This window comes from Hippoglossus stenolepis, chromosome 22 (genome assembly GCF_022539355.2).
Source record: "Hippoglossus stenolepis isolate QCI-W04-F060 chromosome 22, HSTE1.2, whole genome shotgun sequence".
Lineage (NCBI taxonomy): Eukaryota > Metazoa > Chordata > Actinopteri > Pleuronectiformes > Pleuronectidae > Hippoglossus > Hippoglossus stenolepis.
The window spans coordinates 7,924,551-7,940,508 of record NC_061504.1 but is presented as its reverse complement, the minus strand read 5'-3'; the positions used below and the strand labels follow the sequence as shown (position 1 = coordinate 7,940,508).

Genomic DNA, 15,958 nt, shown 5'->3' with positions numbered 1-15,958 from the left:
AATTGCAAAAATAAGATTACTAATACATAAGATAACTAATGCATGAGAATAAAAAGCAGTGCTCAAATCACTGCTTTTTACTCTTATGCATTAGTAATCTTATTATTGCAATTTAAATTTGTAACAACATTTTTAATGATGAAGTGCAGACAGGAGGAGCACAGCTTTATTTTCAATTGGCACACGTAAACCACTTTACTAGTAACAAGTTATATTGATATATATATATATATATATACCAATAATTTAATTTATATACACTGAACAACATTTCAAGGGTTGACAGGCTACAAATTAATGAGACATTTTTTACAGTGCGGATGAGCATAGATTAATAATGGTTGCAGAGCAGCAGGTCAAAGGTGAATCAGGCCTGTGGTCATTACAGTAATAGAAACCTGAGCTCATGGTGCACAACACTCTTTCCTTGAGTGCTGCACAGTGTGTTCGTGCTCAGATGTTCAGGGAACCATCCTTTCCTACACCCTAATTGTAGAGATGTCCTTTTAAACTCACCTGGGTGGTAAGACATGGTCCTCGGGTCATGACGAAAACAATTTGGATGCTCAGAATTAAAATGTGTTTGTAGTTTCCCCCCCAAACAAAAGTCCTCAAATCTTTCATGGAGCTAAAATTATTCAGCTATTGAATTGCTTCTGGTAGATGAGGCTCACAACTACATCAGTGCTACTATTTTCTGCAGAAGATCAGTGTGGAACCCAAACAACTGATAAAAGCCACGGCAGCCGAGACCAGCTCTAGATGTTTGTGGCTGAGGAGAGCCATGCAAATGGAACCCTTCTGCAAGTGACGGCCAATTCAGTCTTTGCAGTCCCACTCAGGTGAGACGTGTGGGTTAAGAACCCGAGGTACCTGGAGATGCAGAAGGGCTCCCAACAGAGATGTGCAACATCACATCTTAGGCAGCTTTTTGTGTTTCTGCTTGTCCTAAAAAAGCATCACTGGTGTATATTTACCTAGAAGATGTTGGGGAGCAGGGGTGTGGCAACTGGGGCCCACGAGCTGAGAGAACAACAGATTATGTTAGTCCGTAGCAATTGTGTCGTGCCCTCCAATTTCCTTTTGCATGGGGCCCCCAAAGTCCCTTGAAACGCCCCTAGATCTTGGGTTTGTGCATAATTTAGCGCAGCACATCATTAAAATATGGACTATCTGCAGCTGAGATGCAAATTTGATTTCTACTGCCGTGTTTCGACTACAGGTCGCTCATCAACTGTACAGAAACCCATATAAAACTTTAAAATGCCTAATATTTATTATTATTTATTATCATCCAAGACAATTTTTTTGTCTTGGATATATAACAACATAAGAATGCTTGTAACACTTATGAGACTTTACAGAGAGGGTTTATAACTTGACATGGGTTTATTGCTTGTTATTATATCACAAACTCAACAAAAAATATAATATATATTAATATGTTATCAATAAATAATAATCTCCAGAATAACTGAAATCAGAAAATGTTTCATTGTTCCAGTGAAAGATCCACTTACTAATAACTTGTAAAAACTAGTGCCTCATTATTGGATAATTAACAGCAGACTTAATAGCTCACTCTGCTATAAATAAACCCCCATAATTAATTATGAAAGGCTTCTACTCATTATCACCTGCCACCATTGCACCTGATTGCTGTTGTGGAAACAACTACAGGTATTGTAATGCACACACATTCCCAGTAGATAGAGCCATTACACAAAAGTAGTGGGACAACGTTTGCCCACAGATGAGGATCTTTTTTGGAAACACTTCAAACCCACATCTGAGAAACAAATCAGGAGTGGAAACACAGTGAACAGGTTCATCTTATGTCAATAAAGCCGTAATGGAACTTTGCTGGAGGTGTGGGTCATGTCTTTATGGTGTGACCTCATCTCACATTTTACAGTATATAGGGAAGCTGAAAAGGCTGGGCTTGGTACCATATATGGAAACTACTTTGTAATTGTTTGTAATTGACTTGTATTCATTTGCCTTGTACGTGGGGTTTTGTGTCCTTTGTGTCTACTATTGGGTTTGGCACAACATTGGCAACATAGCTGGCTTATCAACATTGTTCAAATATCAGACCCATGTGTAACTGGGGTAAACCATGTCGGTGCGTTTCTGTTTATTTTCAGAAGGTGTTTCCTCGGGATGGAGCGTTTTTTCCTTTATAAACCTGTTTATAAGGGCAGGGTTTTAACTTACTTACTTATTACTTAACTTGTGTCAACTGCTTTATGGTCCTGTGGATGCTATTGCACAACACTGCATTTAAAAGAAGTGCAGAGCTTGACAGTAAAACACAAGTGAAGCTATATTGCTCTACCAGTTTTCCCTGGGGTTGCTGCTGCTGCACAAATGTATAGTATGCCTCTCTTTACCTCTTTACAGAAATGTTGTCCACAAGTAATTAAGTGAATCAGGACTATCAAATAACCTGTGATTATGTTGAAAGTGCTCGGAGGCTGTGTTTGGGTAAAACTCTTCCCTGACTCATTCCCAGCATTAGGCCATCAAGAAGTTCAGATGTTGCCTCAGGACACCCCAGTTGTTTTGCGGGAATCGCTCTGCGTAGCAGCACATTCTACACCGGTTATTATCATGAATGTCTGGATGAAAACAAAAATGTATTATATCTTTCATTGCAATTATATTGCAATGTAAGATATAACAATTTGGCTTACTTAAAAAGGTTGTCAACAAGTTTCCTTACTTTTTGAGTAAAACCAACTTGTTCTGTTTTACAGTGCGCAATATTTGCTTCAGCGCTTTATGTTACTCAGTATTAGAGGAAACTTTACGAGTATGGAGAAAGAAAAGAGGATCAAAATAACCCCCAAAATTTTTAAAGTATGCAATTGTGTCGTGCCCTCCAATTTCCTTTTGCATGGGGCCCCCAAAGTCCCTTGAAACGCCCCTAGATCTTGGGTTTGTGCATAATTTAGCGCAGCACATCATTAAAATATGGACTATCTGCAGCTGAGATGCAAATTTGATTTCTACTGCCGTGTTTCGACTACAGGTCGCTCATCAACTGTACAGAAACCCATATAAAACTTTAAAATGCCTAATATTTATTATTATTTATTATCATCCAAGACAATTTTTTTGTCTTGGATATATAACAACATAAGAATGCTTGTAACACTTATGAGACTTTACAGAGAGGGTTTATAACTTGACATGGGTTTATTGCTTGTTATTATATCACAAACTCAACAAAAAATATAATATATATTAATATGTTATCAATAAATAATAATCTCCAGAATAACTGAAATCAGAAAATGTTTCATTGTTCCAGTGAAAGATCCACTTACTAATAACTTGTAAAAACTAGTGCCTCATTATTGGATAATTAACAGCAGACTTAATAGCTCACTCTGCTATAAATAAACCCCCATAATTAATTATGAAAGGCTTCTACTCATTATCACCTGCCACCATTGCACCTGATTGCTGTTGTGGAAACAACTACAGGTATTGTAATGCACACACATTCCCAGTAGATAGAGCCATTACATAAAAGTAGTGGGACAACGTTTGCCCACAGATGAGGATCTTTTTTGGAAACACTTCAAACCCACATCTGAGAAACAAATCAGGAGTGGAAAAACAGTGAACAGGTTCATCTTATGTCAATAAAGCCGTAATGGAACTTTGCTGGAGGTGTGGGTCATGTCTTTATGGTGTGACCTCATCTCACATTTTACAGTATATAGGGAAGCTGAAAAGGCTGGGCTTGGTACCATATATGGAAACTACATTGTAATTGTTTGTAATTGACTTGTATTCATTTGCCTTGTACGTGGGGTTTTGTGTCCTTTGTGTCTACTATTGGGTTTGGCACAACATTGGCAACATAGCTGGCGTATCAACATTGTTCAAATATCAGACCCATGTGTAACTGGGGTAAACCATGTCGGTGCGTTTCTGTTTATTTTCAGAAGGTGTTTCCTCGGGATGGAGCGTTTTTTCCTTTTATAAACCTGTTTATAAGGGCAGGGTTTTAACTTACTTACTTATTACTTAACTTGTGTCAACTGCTTTATGGTCCTGTGGATGCTATTGCACAACACTGCATTTAAAAGAAGTGCAGAGCTTGACAGTAAAACACAAGTGAAGCTATATTGCTAACTTGTTCTGTTTTACAGTGCGCAATATTTGCTTCAGCGCTTTATGTTACTCAGTATTAGAGGAAACTTTACGAGTATGGAGAAAGAAAAGAGGATCAAAATAACCCCCAACATTTTTAAAGTATGAAACAATTCAGTGAAATTAATTAGCAATTTCTCATGCTACGATATTTTAAAGACATTGATAATTGATATAAAGCTGCTACAACCAATATTTTGGACAATAACACTGATCAAATCACTACATGTACTGTAAAGCTCAGGATACGTGCAGTATGCTACCTGCTTGCGACACACGTTAGCGACTAACTTTTGCAACTAGCGGAAATCCCAATCCACGTGAATGCGTATGCTGCCCACGTTGTCACATGTTGCTAACAGCTTTTCCATATCAAGATAAAAGGCAAAAACACATCATAAAGAGATAAAATTAAAAATATGGACATAACATTCCAAATGTTTCAGGTTAGTTAACCTTCAAGCTAAATTTAGCTCTGCAATGTGTTGGCCTTGGGTGTGTGGTATAAGCACAGAGCCAAGAGGAAGTATCCTTTCTAAATGGAGAGATAAATGTCAGCAGTTATTATTATGATGAATCAATGCCTTGGGTGAAAGTATTTTTCTTGTTGACACATAAATCAGGTGCTTAGAAATGTGACACCCTTTAACAGTTCCTCAACAAAATAAACTTTTCCCCCAACCTTTTCAACCCTGAATCTCAAAATTCAATCAGCAATAATGTTCCCTGCAAATAAATAAATAAAACACTCCTACCTTACCGTGTGGTTAAAAAAAAAAGGGTTGGACAAGGTGAACACGACATAGTGGAACATTAGGCTTGTATCAAGTTACAGCTATTAAATCCTTGAGGTGACTGATTGAGTAGGATCCAACTGTTGGGGTATTCCCCAGTAAATTACAAGAAGAGGTTTTCTTTCAGTAAATGAACGGTGTCCGGTAATTCTTTTATCCTCATATTAGAATTTTTCAAGTTGTAACATTTTTTGCTCCTTTTCTGTAAATCCTGACAGACTTACTGCTCGTTCTTAGTCACAGTTCTTTGCTGTGACACTCAAATGGATTTTCTTTACAAAGATGTGTCATTGGTGCTGTCACAAGAACAAGAGGGTAGGAGGATGTTCAATATGACTTGTATGACAGCAATATTACACAAGTAAGTTCAGAGAGCTCCGCCTCCAGCTGCTTGTACACTGTATTTCCCTCTGTCCCTGACTCTGCCTCAGTGCATTAGACTCTGGATACCATCACAGTGAGGATTGAATAAACAAGGAAACCTCCTCACCATCCATCCATCCATCCATCCATCCATCCTACAGCAGGTCTCCCCCGGCCTCACCTGACCCTGCCACTCAGAGGACAGAGAACAGGAGCTCCAGCTGCTGGTGGTGAAGATGATCCTGTGGGTTGCCCTGCTCACTGCTCACTGCTGCTTGGGTCTGAATGGAGCTGCAGCAGAAGGCACAGGACTGGACAGGATTGAAAAATGCAGCACCAGGTGTTCTCAGGTAAAACTGCAGCCTCACAAGCCTTAAAAATCACATAGTACGGCTCATTAGGTCTACTTCATACAAGAAACACATGTATGTTTACCATCATATCTGTTACAGCTACAAGCACACTTAGAGCTACTGCTAATTTATTTTAAATGTTCAGCATTGCTTTTGAGGTAATCCTGTCAAAGTTTGAATATATCAGTTTACAGTCAGTGTCTAAGCTATAAAACAAATTCCTGTCACTGCATGACTCAGCTAATTGAGCCTTTGAATCTAAGGTCAGCATGCATTCAGTGCTGCAATTAATGCCTACATACAAGCAACTTCAGCAGAGCTCATGTTAATAGGGGAGACTGGTGTGAACTTCCTGGAGGCTGAAGTACCTTTAATCATTTGCTCGAGCCTGAGCAGGAAACAGCGAAGGTTAGCACTGATATGGCCGCAAGCAAAAACTACAAAACAGATTTTTTGATAGCCGGGAGAACCCTGTTGCATTCAAGGCATGACAGGGAACTCCTTCGTGCAAACTCATCATTCTGCACTGGAACAACAGCTCATACAAATATCTGGAATGGTTCTCGCAGGGCATTATTTCCTGGCTGATGAGTAAACAAGGATGTGTTTTTAAAAAGCTTTGTGAGCGAGCCTCTGGAACTGTCCTCAGTGACACACACACACACACACACACACACACACACACACACACACACACACACACACACAGTTGATTGATCTCTCTTGTTGCAGCTTCCAAATGCAGAAAATAAAGGTGGAATAATTGGTTTGAATATTTTACCAGTGTTGTATAAGTAGATCATACAAGAAGGTTGGGCTTCGCCGTGACAGAACAATGAGGATATAAAAAGCTCCTTATTGTGTTGCCCTTGCTCTCCTTGATAATAACAACTTGCTTCTCACAGGAGGTAATCACGTCTCTTTTTTCTTCTCTCCGCTCAGGGCCTTCACTGCAAAGCCAAGCCAGATTGTGAGTATGGAGACCTGTGGCCATTGTATCTCATGCATGCACACAGGACATGATCTAGCACAATAGAATATTGTGTGTGGCTGCCAGGAGTCAATACTGTCAGCACCTACTATTTTGTTGAGTGTCATGATGCCAAAAGAAACTACTCCACATGCAGTGACGCAAAATAAGTGTTTTCCAATTCATGAGGAACTGGTGATTTCGAAGAATTCAAAGTCATGATGACTTGATGATATGATGATACATCACTCATCCCTATGAATAACAGAGGGAGATAAAAAGTTAAGTGTCACTTCCTGTGACATGACAAAAATCACAGCTCGTCTAAGTCTGCAGGCTCCGTGTTACACAACTTTTTTTTAAACATTTCTGTCCCTGTCCTGTGTAGATATCTTTCATCCTCCGTGTCAGGAGGCTGCTGGGGGTCTCAACACGTCCTCCGTGTTCCACAACATCAGCTTCTCCACAGTCATGATGTGTGAGGGCAGGCAGAAGTGCTCACTACAGCTGCGGATCAAAACTGCATTACAACTTACAGGTACGTGACTGTGATAGATGACAGTTTACAGCTGTTCCACTGGCTCTGTGCGGTTGTTCCTATGTATATGAACAAGCTACCACACTGATGTAATGTTTACCATTAGCTAAACTAAAAAGTCAAAGTACACATTATATCATTTTATGATTACTGTTATTTTAGCTGGTTCTTATCACATTAATGAATAATGTATTATTAATAATAATTAGATGCTATGAAAATGGGGTGAAACGTCAAGATTTTATATATATATATATATAATAAGTTTGTCACTGTATGTTTATGTTGTAGGATTACTGCACATTCTCTTTAACGAAAGGGGTTACTTAAATATTTTAACCATGCCTCAACAAGGAAGTTTTAAATGCAGCTCTCAGTCAAGCCAACCGGGGTCTGGACTTCGATAGAGATGGTTATCACTGGTGACACATTTGCAGACTAACTGTGAAGGAAGTTCTCCTTCACCAATCACGTTCCACAAACAAACTTCTGCTTTTGTATTTTTACAGTCAATTGACATTTTCTGTTCCTAATTCTACACACGCCCCCGCACATTTCTGATGAGGTGTGTTCAAAACGCACACACTGGCTAAAGCATGCACACGTGTCCATATCAGCAACCATGATTTCCTCATTGATGGATTTCCTAACTGTCCGGGCTGGGAATCTTTAGTCCACTCGGCTGATTAAATGTTACTGCTACTGTCTAACAGTCATTGTCTGGCCTCTGACCTTCTCTCCACAGAGTCCATCCAGGGCGTGTCAATCTGCACCATGACTGCAGGGATGATGATGAGCTGCAGAATCCTCAAATTCACCAGATCGTCGGGGAAGAGAATGTCTGGGCTGCAGGTAGCGTTAACGGCTCTTTGCATCAAAAACATGGTTGTTGGAGGAACTTAATCCAGAGTGTAATGCAAGAGGAGTTGTCTTCTGAGTCAGTTGCATGAAATGTTAAAGTCTGATAAGGCAAGAAAAAGTTAGTCCAGTATAAAAGGCAATTTCTTTATATATATTATTCCAATAGTTTTATATGTCAGCTACGAATTCTAAAAACTAAAGTCGAAACCAAAAGTTCTGCACAACGTTACTGTGGGTTGATGATGGGCTCTTACAATACAGTTTCCATGATGATATTGATGAAATGACACGTGATACCATTTTAAAAATTTGCCCTTTCTTTGAAGGTGGAAGTTGAAAACGACTGCACTTCCGTTTCTCCGAATCAAAGGGTGCAAGTCGTGGTGAAAACTCTGCCGAGCTACTGCGGCATAACCTGGACTGGCACCTACAATGCTCCAGGTGAGAAGGCTACCCAGCATATTTGTATAATTGTGCCAATGCACGCTCATTTGCACAGAACAGATCGCAGACAGGAAAAGTAAAAACGGAAGATGAGACTTGCATGCTGCTGCAAGTATTCCAATTGCAAATGTTAGAAACATTATAAATTCTATCTAAGTCATTATGATTGTAAATGATTTACAATAAGAAAAGTGCAGAATGTGGGTGTAACTTAAAAGTTACACACACTAGAGTTATGTCACGTTTCTCTTTTTTCCACCAAGGTGACCATTAGCCTTTTCAAGTTTGTTACTTTTCTCCGCAGCATGCATCAGTGAAGATATGAGAAGACATGTCCCTGACTGCATCAGTAAGTTCATTCCATTCTAGGCAATGCATGCAAATGCATAACATACAGTATTACAAGTATTTTGAGCCTTTAAAACAAAACCTTTGTAAGCTACAACTCCTCACCACAAGTTAAATATTCCAGAACAATTGAATCAAAGGTTTATATTAATAAAAGTTTATACATTTTAGAGGCCTTACGAAATAACCTTACTCTTTAATACTAGACTCTCTAATATAAGCTTTTACAAGTACATGAGTTGAAAATCTCTATTATCAATACTGACTTCTGCTTCTTTCAGCTGGCAGGCTATCGTATAACGTTAACCCGGTGAGGAAGGAGCTCAGCGTCAGTGTTTCAGAAATGATGGAAGATCATAACTACAACCTTCGTCTGTGCTACAAAGATTTCCTCTGCTCCGGCGCGGGGACAAATTTACTGGTCAGTCCCTCCATTTTTCGGGGCATTCAGGCGAGGGGTGGCGTCTGGGTAGACCATGCAGTATTCAGGGCATGATGTATCATGTATATTAATTGTGGCCGCATTATGGCCCCCGATTTAGAAAAATCCAAGATCCACCACTGCATCACTTTAACAGTGAATCACCCTTGGTACTGATAATCAGTGTGGTCATACTTACCATTGATTGAGACGCTCATAGTAAAACTCACCGCGAGTAACCTATTGATCATGTGACTTAAGGATCGTTAAACAGCAGATAGATAAACGTGGGACACTTGTTTACCTTTCAGATAAAGAAGGAGGAACCTGTGAAGAGCGTCACCCTCCCGTACTCCCGACCTGTGCCCTGCCTCTGCATCGAGGTAAAGTTTCTGCCAACACTCTTTTATGACCCATGCAACAAATTGTGGGAAGGACAATGTTCCATCCAAATTAATTAAATTCCTCACAGGGGTGGTCAGCGGTGATGGATGCCCCCAGAGTCCAGGTCTGCCCATTCAAAGACCGTGAGTCACTTAGTTGCGTTTAGTCACCAAAAGCTTTGTGTGTGTGTTGTTCGATAACGCAGGATATGTGATATGACAGCTTATCTTTTCCCTTCTGCTCAGGTCTCAAGGAACTATGGTTTGGAATTACCTTTGACCCACTAGAGGAGACGCTGTCCTGGGAGCTTGTCTGCCCAGTCGCGACTGTTGTGGCGTTGTGTCAAACAAGAAAGGACGGCGTGTGTGTGGACCTGCCAAATGCCTCCCGTAATGTTAGCAGAGGAAAGGTACAAACCCTCATGGAACACTTTGTGTTTACTTTGTGAGGTTTTGTAGTAGCCGCAACTGGCCACCTTTCGCAAAATCACGAAACCCAAAGTTGGTTTCTGGTATCGAGATGAATCGATACCAGAAATGCCACACACACACACGCGCGCGCACGCACACACACACACACACACACACATACACACACACACACACACACACACACACACACAATGCCGTGTAGACAGGATCCAGACCATGGAGAATGTCAGGACATCTGAAAAGATATTCCCTTTTGTGGCACTTGTATCACCAGATGAGTGATGGCTGCCGGGAATCTGAACATCTCGTGCAAAGTGTTTTGCGATTCACCAATCTGACATCTGTATTTTACACTTAACCTTTAAACGTGCCAGGAACATCGTTAGAGTGAGAAGTGATAAGATACTTCTGTAACAACAAGGAAGTCAAAGTCTGAGACTGTGCTTTGAGAAGAGATTATCATCTGACTTAAACCTAGAGCTGCGTCACTTGAGAAGGGAATTCTCTTGTTGATCTAAAAATATCCAGTGACGTAGAGAATCTCCCAACCGCAAGATGACCAAAACTAAAAGAGAAGCGTTGCATTTAATTAGTCGGATCTAGTAAAAATAAAGTGTGGACATCCACTTGAGAAGTTGCAACGCTGCTTTATTGGATTTATTTGAATTTCATTTCAAATTTCTATTCATTTCATTAATAACTCTCTCATCACTCTTTGATTTTCAGATACGTTTTACTGAAGTGGATCCACACCCTCAACTGTGCGTAAAGGTAACAATCACTTTCTCTTCCTCAGGCTCTTTAGGAGTTTCAACCGTAGAAAAACAACAGGGCTGACATAACACATTGGATTTTATATTCATTGTAGTCGACGGTGCTTGATTTGTGTCTAGTTGTGGTGATATGCTGTTTCCACAAGCTCTGGCAATAGTGCATCTCTGTTTAAGTAACTTTGCAATTAGGATTTTGCTATTTGGGGAAATTGGGGAAAGAAGATTGATACCAGGGCAGCACAGAGTCGAGAGTTTCTGACAACAACAAACATGATAGCTTAAGAAAGAGGAAAAACGGACGCTTTATAATATTCTCTCCTTAAAAATATTCCATCGAAATTTCTTCTTGGTGTCTCATGGTCATCTCGCTTGAACTACTGACTACCCCCCAGCGCGATTACCGGTAGTACTGCTCCGTTATGTCTGTTTTATCCGTATCCGAAACTTTCAGAAGACGTAGACAAATACTGAACGCAGACAGAAGGCTTTGTCCGTTTCCATATATGCTTATCTAATGTTGAAGAAGAAAAAAAAAGGCAGTGGAAAGGGGGGAAGTTCAAACCCTCATCCGTTCTAGCTTATTTTAGCAGGAAGTAATAACTCTGTTCTCATTGTTACTGCATGCACTTTACTGCGATTAAACAGTTCACTGGAACTGTTCACTGTGGGCTTTGCTTAACCTTTAGAAAAAGTAGCATTTTTTAGGAGACTGCACTTTTAGCTCAACGGAACTGAACAGATCTTTTATGGTGTTATTGTTTTAGTGGAATGGCTTGTTATTTCCTCAAATAAATCAAATTGCCTTTGGAATTAACAAAGATTGTATTGTATTTAAATCTCTAAAATCTTAGCAATAATGCTCGTTGTATCTTTATGTAACCGCTGCAAATCAACATCTTATGTCCTCTGCAGTTTACTGTCGGCTCTCAGTTCTGGACCAGGTGCCCCTTTGCTGATGGAAGACTCCAAGGTAGCACTTTCTCTCACTATGACATTTTTCACATCATTTGATGGGATGGGAAAATAAATCCACTCACAGTTCTTTCAGGACGAACGGTAGATTATATATGAAGCTAACGATGGACTTTCTGCTATGCGGTGTTGTGTGATTGCTCATTTTAATCACAGCTCTGTCATAATTTCCAGCATGGGATGTGGTTGTGACCAGACAGCGGGATCGTGAACAAGTGGCAGTGACGTCAAGGATCAACGCAACATTTTCCGTGGGGCTGTGTGTGACGTCTGCCGGGCCTGCTGGGTGCCAGATCAACAAAACACACAGGGTGCATGTGGTAGGTATCACACCCTTGCCAACAGAGCCAGAGGCACAAGTTCCAAATGATATTTCCTTATTTGGTGTTAGATGACGGTGGTTGAGGGTGTGGACACTTTGCTCCAAAAAGCTGCCACAAGTGACACTATCAGGTCACTGCCAATGCCAGAACATTTTATTCACACAATTTCCCTACCTCTCAATGACCCAGTGAGGCCTGTATGGATTCATCCGTCCCTGTAACAAGGAGCTGTCGCAACAGGTTTGCGATGTTTGCACGTCAACTTCTTGGCTGCTCTATGTTTGTTATATATTTCAGTTTTTGGTTTCCAGGAAACAATAATTTTCCTCCGAAGGTTGTTGGAAGTTTGAACTAGCGTCTGATACAAAACAATCGAAGGTAATGTTAAAAGATCCTTAAACAAAATGGATCAACTATCGACTGGAGCAATGTAAGGGCCGTGAGCAATAAAAGTTTTATATTTCTAAACCAAACAATAATTTGATTCAAAAGTAAATCACGAAACAAAATGAGTTGGAGATCTCCGCCAAAAAGAACAAAAGAAGGATTAAACAGTGAGCCAGCCACACAATGGGCCGTCGCATTCAGCTCATCCCCTTTAACTACTGGTGGAAAAATATTATATATATTATGAGATAAAAGAAAACTAAAAAAAAAACAGAAAACCTTGAGGCCAAATTTAAACAACAAACTAAAGCAATGCTCTAAACTCCTGCTGGGAGACAAAAGAACCACAGTCAGGACAGGACTGGGAGAGCAATTCCCAATGAGGCAGTTGTCCCTCCGAGCGAGCACAAAACACACCCACAAGTGAAAAGCAACCTACATCCCTACATGAACCTATTTTACAATGGAATTAGCAGGTATATGCAGGTTTTTCAAAACTCCTTTCCCATTTCCAGAAGAGGAGTTTGCATTTCTTTTTTTTGACATCGTGAATTCCCTGAAAATGAATTGGAAAAACACACAAAGCGTCCTGAGCTTAGGTAATTACCACTTTTAAATCTGTCAGCGCATTGACAACATGTTTTTCGGCATTGTTGTTGCAGGGAGCCGTTGATTAAGGCGTGACCTTAAATCCTTCTTCAATCAATTCCTCTCTAGTACGGAACAGTGACTTGGCCTATAGCGCATAAAAAAGCAAAACAGAAACCATGACAACGTCCCCAACACCTGCATGATTCTGCTCCTGAGGATTTTTCTTTTTGTTTCTTTTGTTTGCTTCTCAGGGGGAAAATGAGGCCGTCGGTTTGAACCTGTCAGACGAACTACACAGCTCTTGTGTCCAGGTATGTTTGCACAGCTAATATCTCTTTTTGGGGTAAAGCCCGTGTGTTCCTTGAAATCCCTGCTGACTTTGAATGCTGTGTGTTTGAACAGGTGAGGAGGCTGGATGTGAAGTACACTGCCACGGTCATCCACTGTGTTGAGCAACGCAGTAAGTGTGGCGTTGCTGATACGGGGGAAATCACCTCTTATCTTCTGTGTGATCTAATCTGGGTGTATCTCCACTCTTTCATGACATCACATTCAAATGCATGTTGCCATCTTTTTATCTTGTTTTTTTTCTTAAAAGTGCTTTGAAGCAGTAGAGTTTATATTTACTGTCACGCGACATCTGAGACGCAATCACAAATGCATCTGTTTTCTTGGCATCGTTTGGAAAAATACACCCAGCATACCCTTCACAAATTCTGTGTGTATTATGGCTGAAAGCATGTAAACACCAGGGCTCTGAGGAAAGGGAACAATTACATCTTTGATTGGGTCTCTGTGATGTCATGGGAACTCCGATTTCTTTCATAGCTGTCCAATTTCACGTAACTGATAGAAAGTACAAAAGTACAACGGAGGATTCGGTCCACTTGAAGGAAAACAGAAATCCTGGATTTCAAAAATAAAGGCGTGATTTCCGACAGAAATAAAGTTGTAATTTTAAAAGAATGAAGTTGTGATATTATGAGAATAAAGTCATGTTAGAGGGGTGGTATCGGAAGATCATCCTGTTGCCAAAGTTAAAATTAGAAAGTTTAGTTATACTTATAACCCTTTGGTTGGATGTTGTCAGTTTCCTATTGAAAAGCCAGATCGAAGAGTGGTGTCAATCTTCTTATCTATCTCCTCCTTTGAAAGCCTCATGTAAAACCCTCTCAGCCGAGTGCCACGTGTCCGTCAGTCATCACACTGTCTCTCCTCAGATCGGACCGCACATCGCAGACACGTCGTCGCCGGTGGAACCTCCTGGGACTTGATCTGGGCCTTTGTGCCAGTCGGAGTCTGCCTCTCTGGCATCATCAGCGTCACTCTGCTGCTCCATGTGCTGCTGACTGGTAGGGAGAATATTACACCATCGGGCTCGGGCCTGCGGTAATGTCTTCTCTGTTGACATAGCAAATGTAAGCACTTGAAATTAAATTGATTCAGGACCGCTTCCAGCAGCCACTCTTTCAACTCTCTGACTGTGTCGCTCACTCCTAAGTGAGAAGTGAGAAGAGCCGAGGGCTGCACTTCCTTTGCTGATTGATTAAGGCTTAAAAACGAGGAACAGTTACAGCAGAATTTGTGAACATGTTAGTTCTGGTTGGGAAGTGTATAGTTGTATGATTACACAATGGACTTAAAGCAACACTATGCAACTTTTCCCCCTTAAAATAGCAGCTTCAAAATTACTTTGGGGATTCACTGACTTAGAATCGGACAAATGGTGCCCATTTCATTTCCACCCCTCTCCTCTTGTGCATATGACCGTGATAGTTGTTACAGTTCAGTAAGTGGGACAACACACCACTTAATCGCTCCAAGTGAACTAGTGTTGATTTAAAGCTTGACTTCTTTTGTGAATGGATGGTTCTCAGTAACCTAAACCTGAAGATAAATTCTGTGAATGTATTTGATCGTACAAAATACCTATTTGTATATTGATATGTTTCTCATCCGTTTCCCCTCATGTTTTATTTCAGTGTATCTGAGGAGGAGAAAACAAAGAGGAAATGAAAAGCAAAAAGGTAAGAAGATCTTTTTTTAAAATCTGACTTTTGATGTCTTTGCACGTAACTGAAACCTGACACCGTTCGCTGTTTCGCTGCAGATCCTCCTCACGACTGTGTGGTCCCTGCAACTCATCAACACGGAGGGATCCTCATCCCTGATTCGCCGCTGTGTGGGAACACGGAGAAGGCCAACTTACTCTCAGAATAACCAGAGGAGCGGTGCTGAGGTCACAAACAACTCAAACAACTAAACAAGTTCTCTGTTGAATGCAATGCCAGCATTGTGGGATTAAATATCCAAATATTAGCCTGTGTCTGTTCGTGTCTATGTGCTGGTTATTATGCTTGTTTGGGGCGAAAGTTACAGTGCGTGTTGTCATGTTTTAAGTTAAAATGTTCATTCAGCTTGCAGCTAAACCTTTCTCTTCCTTATTTAAATTTATATTTTCAATAAAAAAATGCAAAGAAAACTACAGATTTCTTTTTTTTGGATTCGGTGATAGAATACAGAATAATACTGTTTCACAATATTTTAAACACTTTTATGTCCTGATTTATTTATTTTTTCGTAAAGACGCTTCCTTGTACTCGAAGCTCACTGTTGCAGAACATGACACAGACTGAATCAGTGCGTCTGACCCTTGACACTCAACAATACACCTGGCATTCACTACTTTTGTCTTGTACTGAATTGCAAGATGTTTTTCATTATTGGGTCCACACCCAATGGAGGCGTCCTGCCAGCCCTGAAATGTCTCCTTTGGTATTTAAACTGAACCGTTTCTGAGGAATTAGTGTTTACTGGAGTTCCCACTTTGTCACTTTG

At 40.4% G+C, this 15,958-nt stretch overlaps 1 protein-coding gene across 1 annotated transcript; it reads left to right on the top strand.

The window, feature by feature from the left end:
* The first annotated feature begins 1,063 nt into the window (after nucleotides 1–1,063).
* il17rel (interleukin 17 receptor E-like) lies at nucleotides 1,064–15,605 on the top strand. Its single transcript, XM_035147646.2, has 18 exons — nucleotides 1,064–5,674; nucleotides 6,620–6,647; nucleotides 7,036–7,185; nucleotides 7,931–8,037; nucleotides 8,373–8,487; nucleotides 8,795–8,839; nucleotides 9,120–9,259; nucleotides 9,571–9,642; nucleotides 9,732–9,786; nucleotides 9,889–10,052; nucleotides 10,801–10,845; nucleotides 11,760–11,817; nucleotides 11,994–12,139; nucleotides 13,372–13,431; nucleotides 13,523–13,580; nucleotides 14,341–14,472; nucleotides 15,103–15,147; nucleotides 15,231–15,605. Exons 1-18 carry the CDS (start codon nucleotides 5,561–5,563, stop codon nucleotides 15,338–15,340), a joined length of 1,644 nt encoding a protein of 547 aa, XP_035003537.2. The 5' UTR covers nucleotides 1,064–5,560; the 3' UTR covers nucleotides 15,341–15,605.
* The last annotated feature ends 353 nt before the right edge of the window (nucleotides 15,606–15,958 follow it).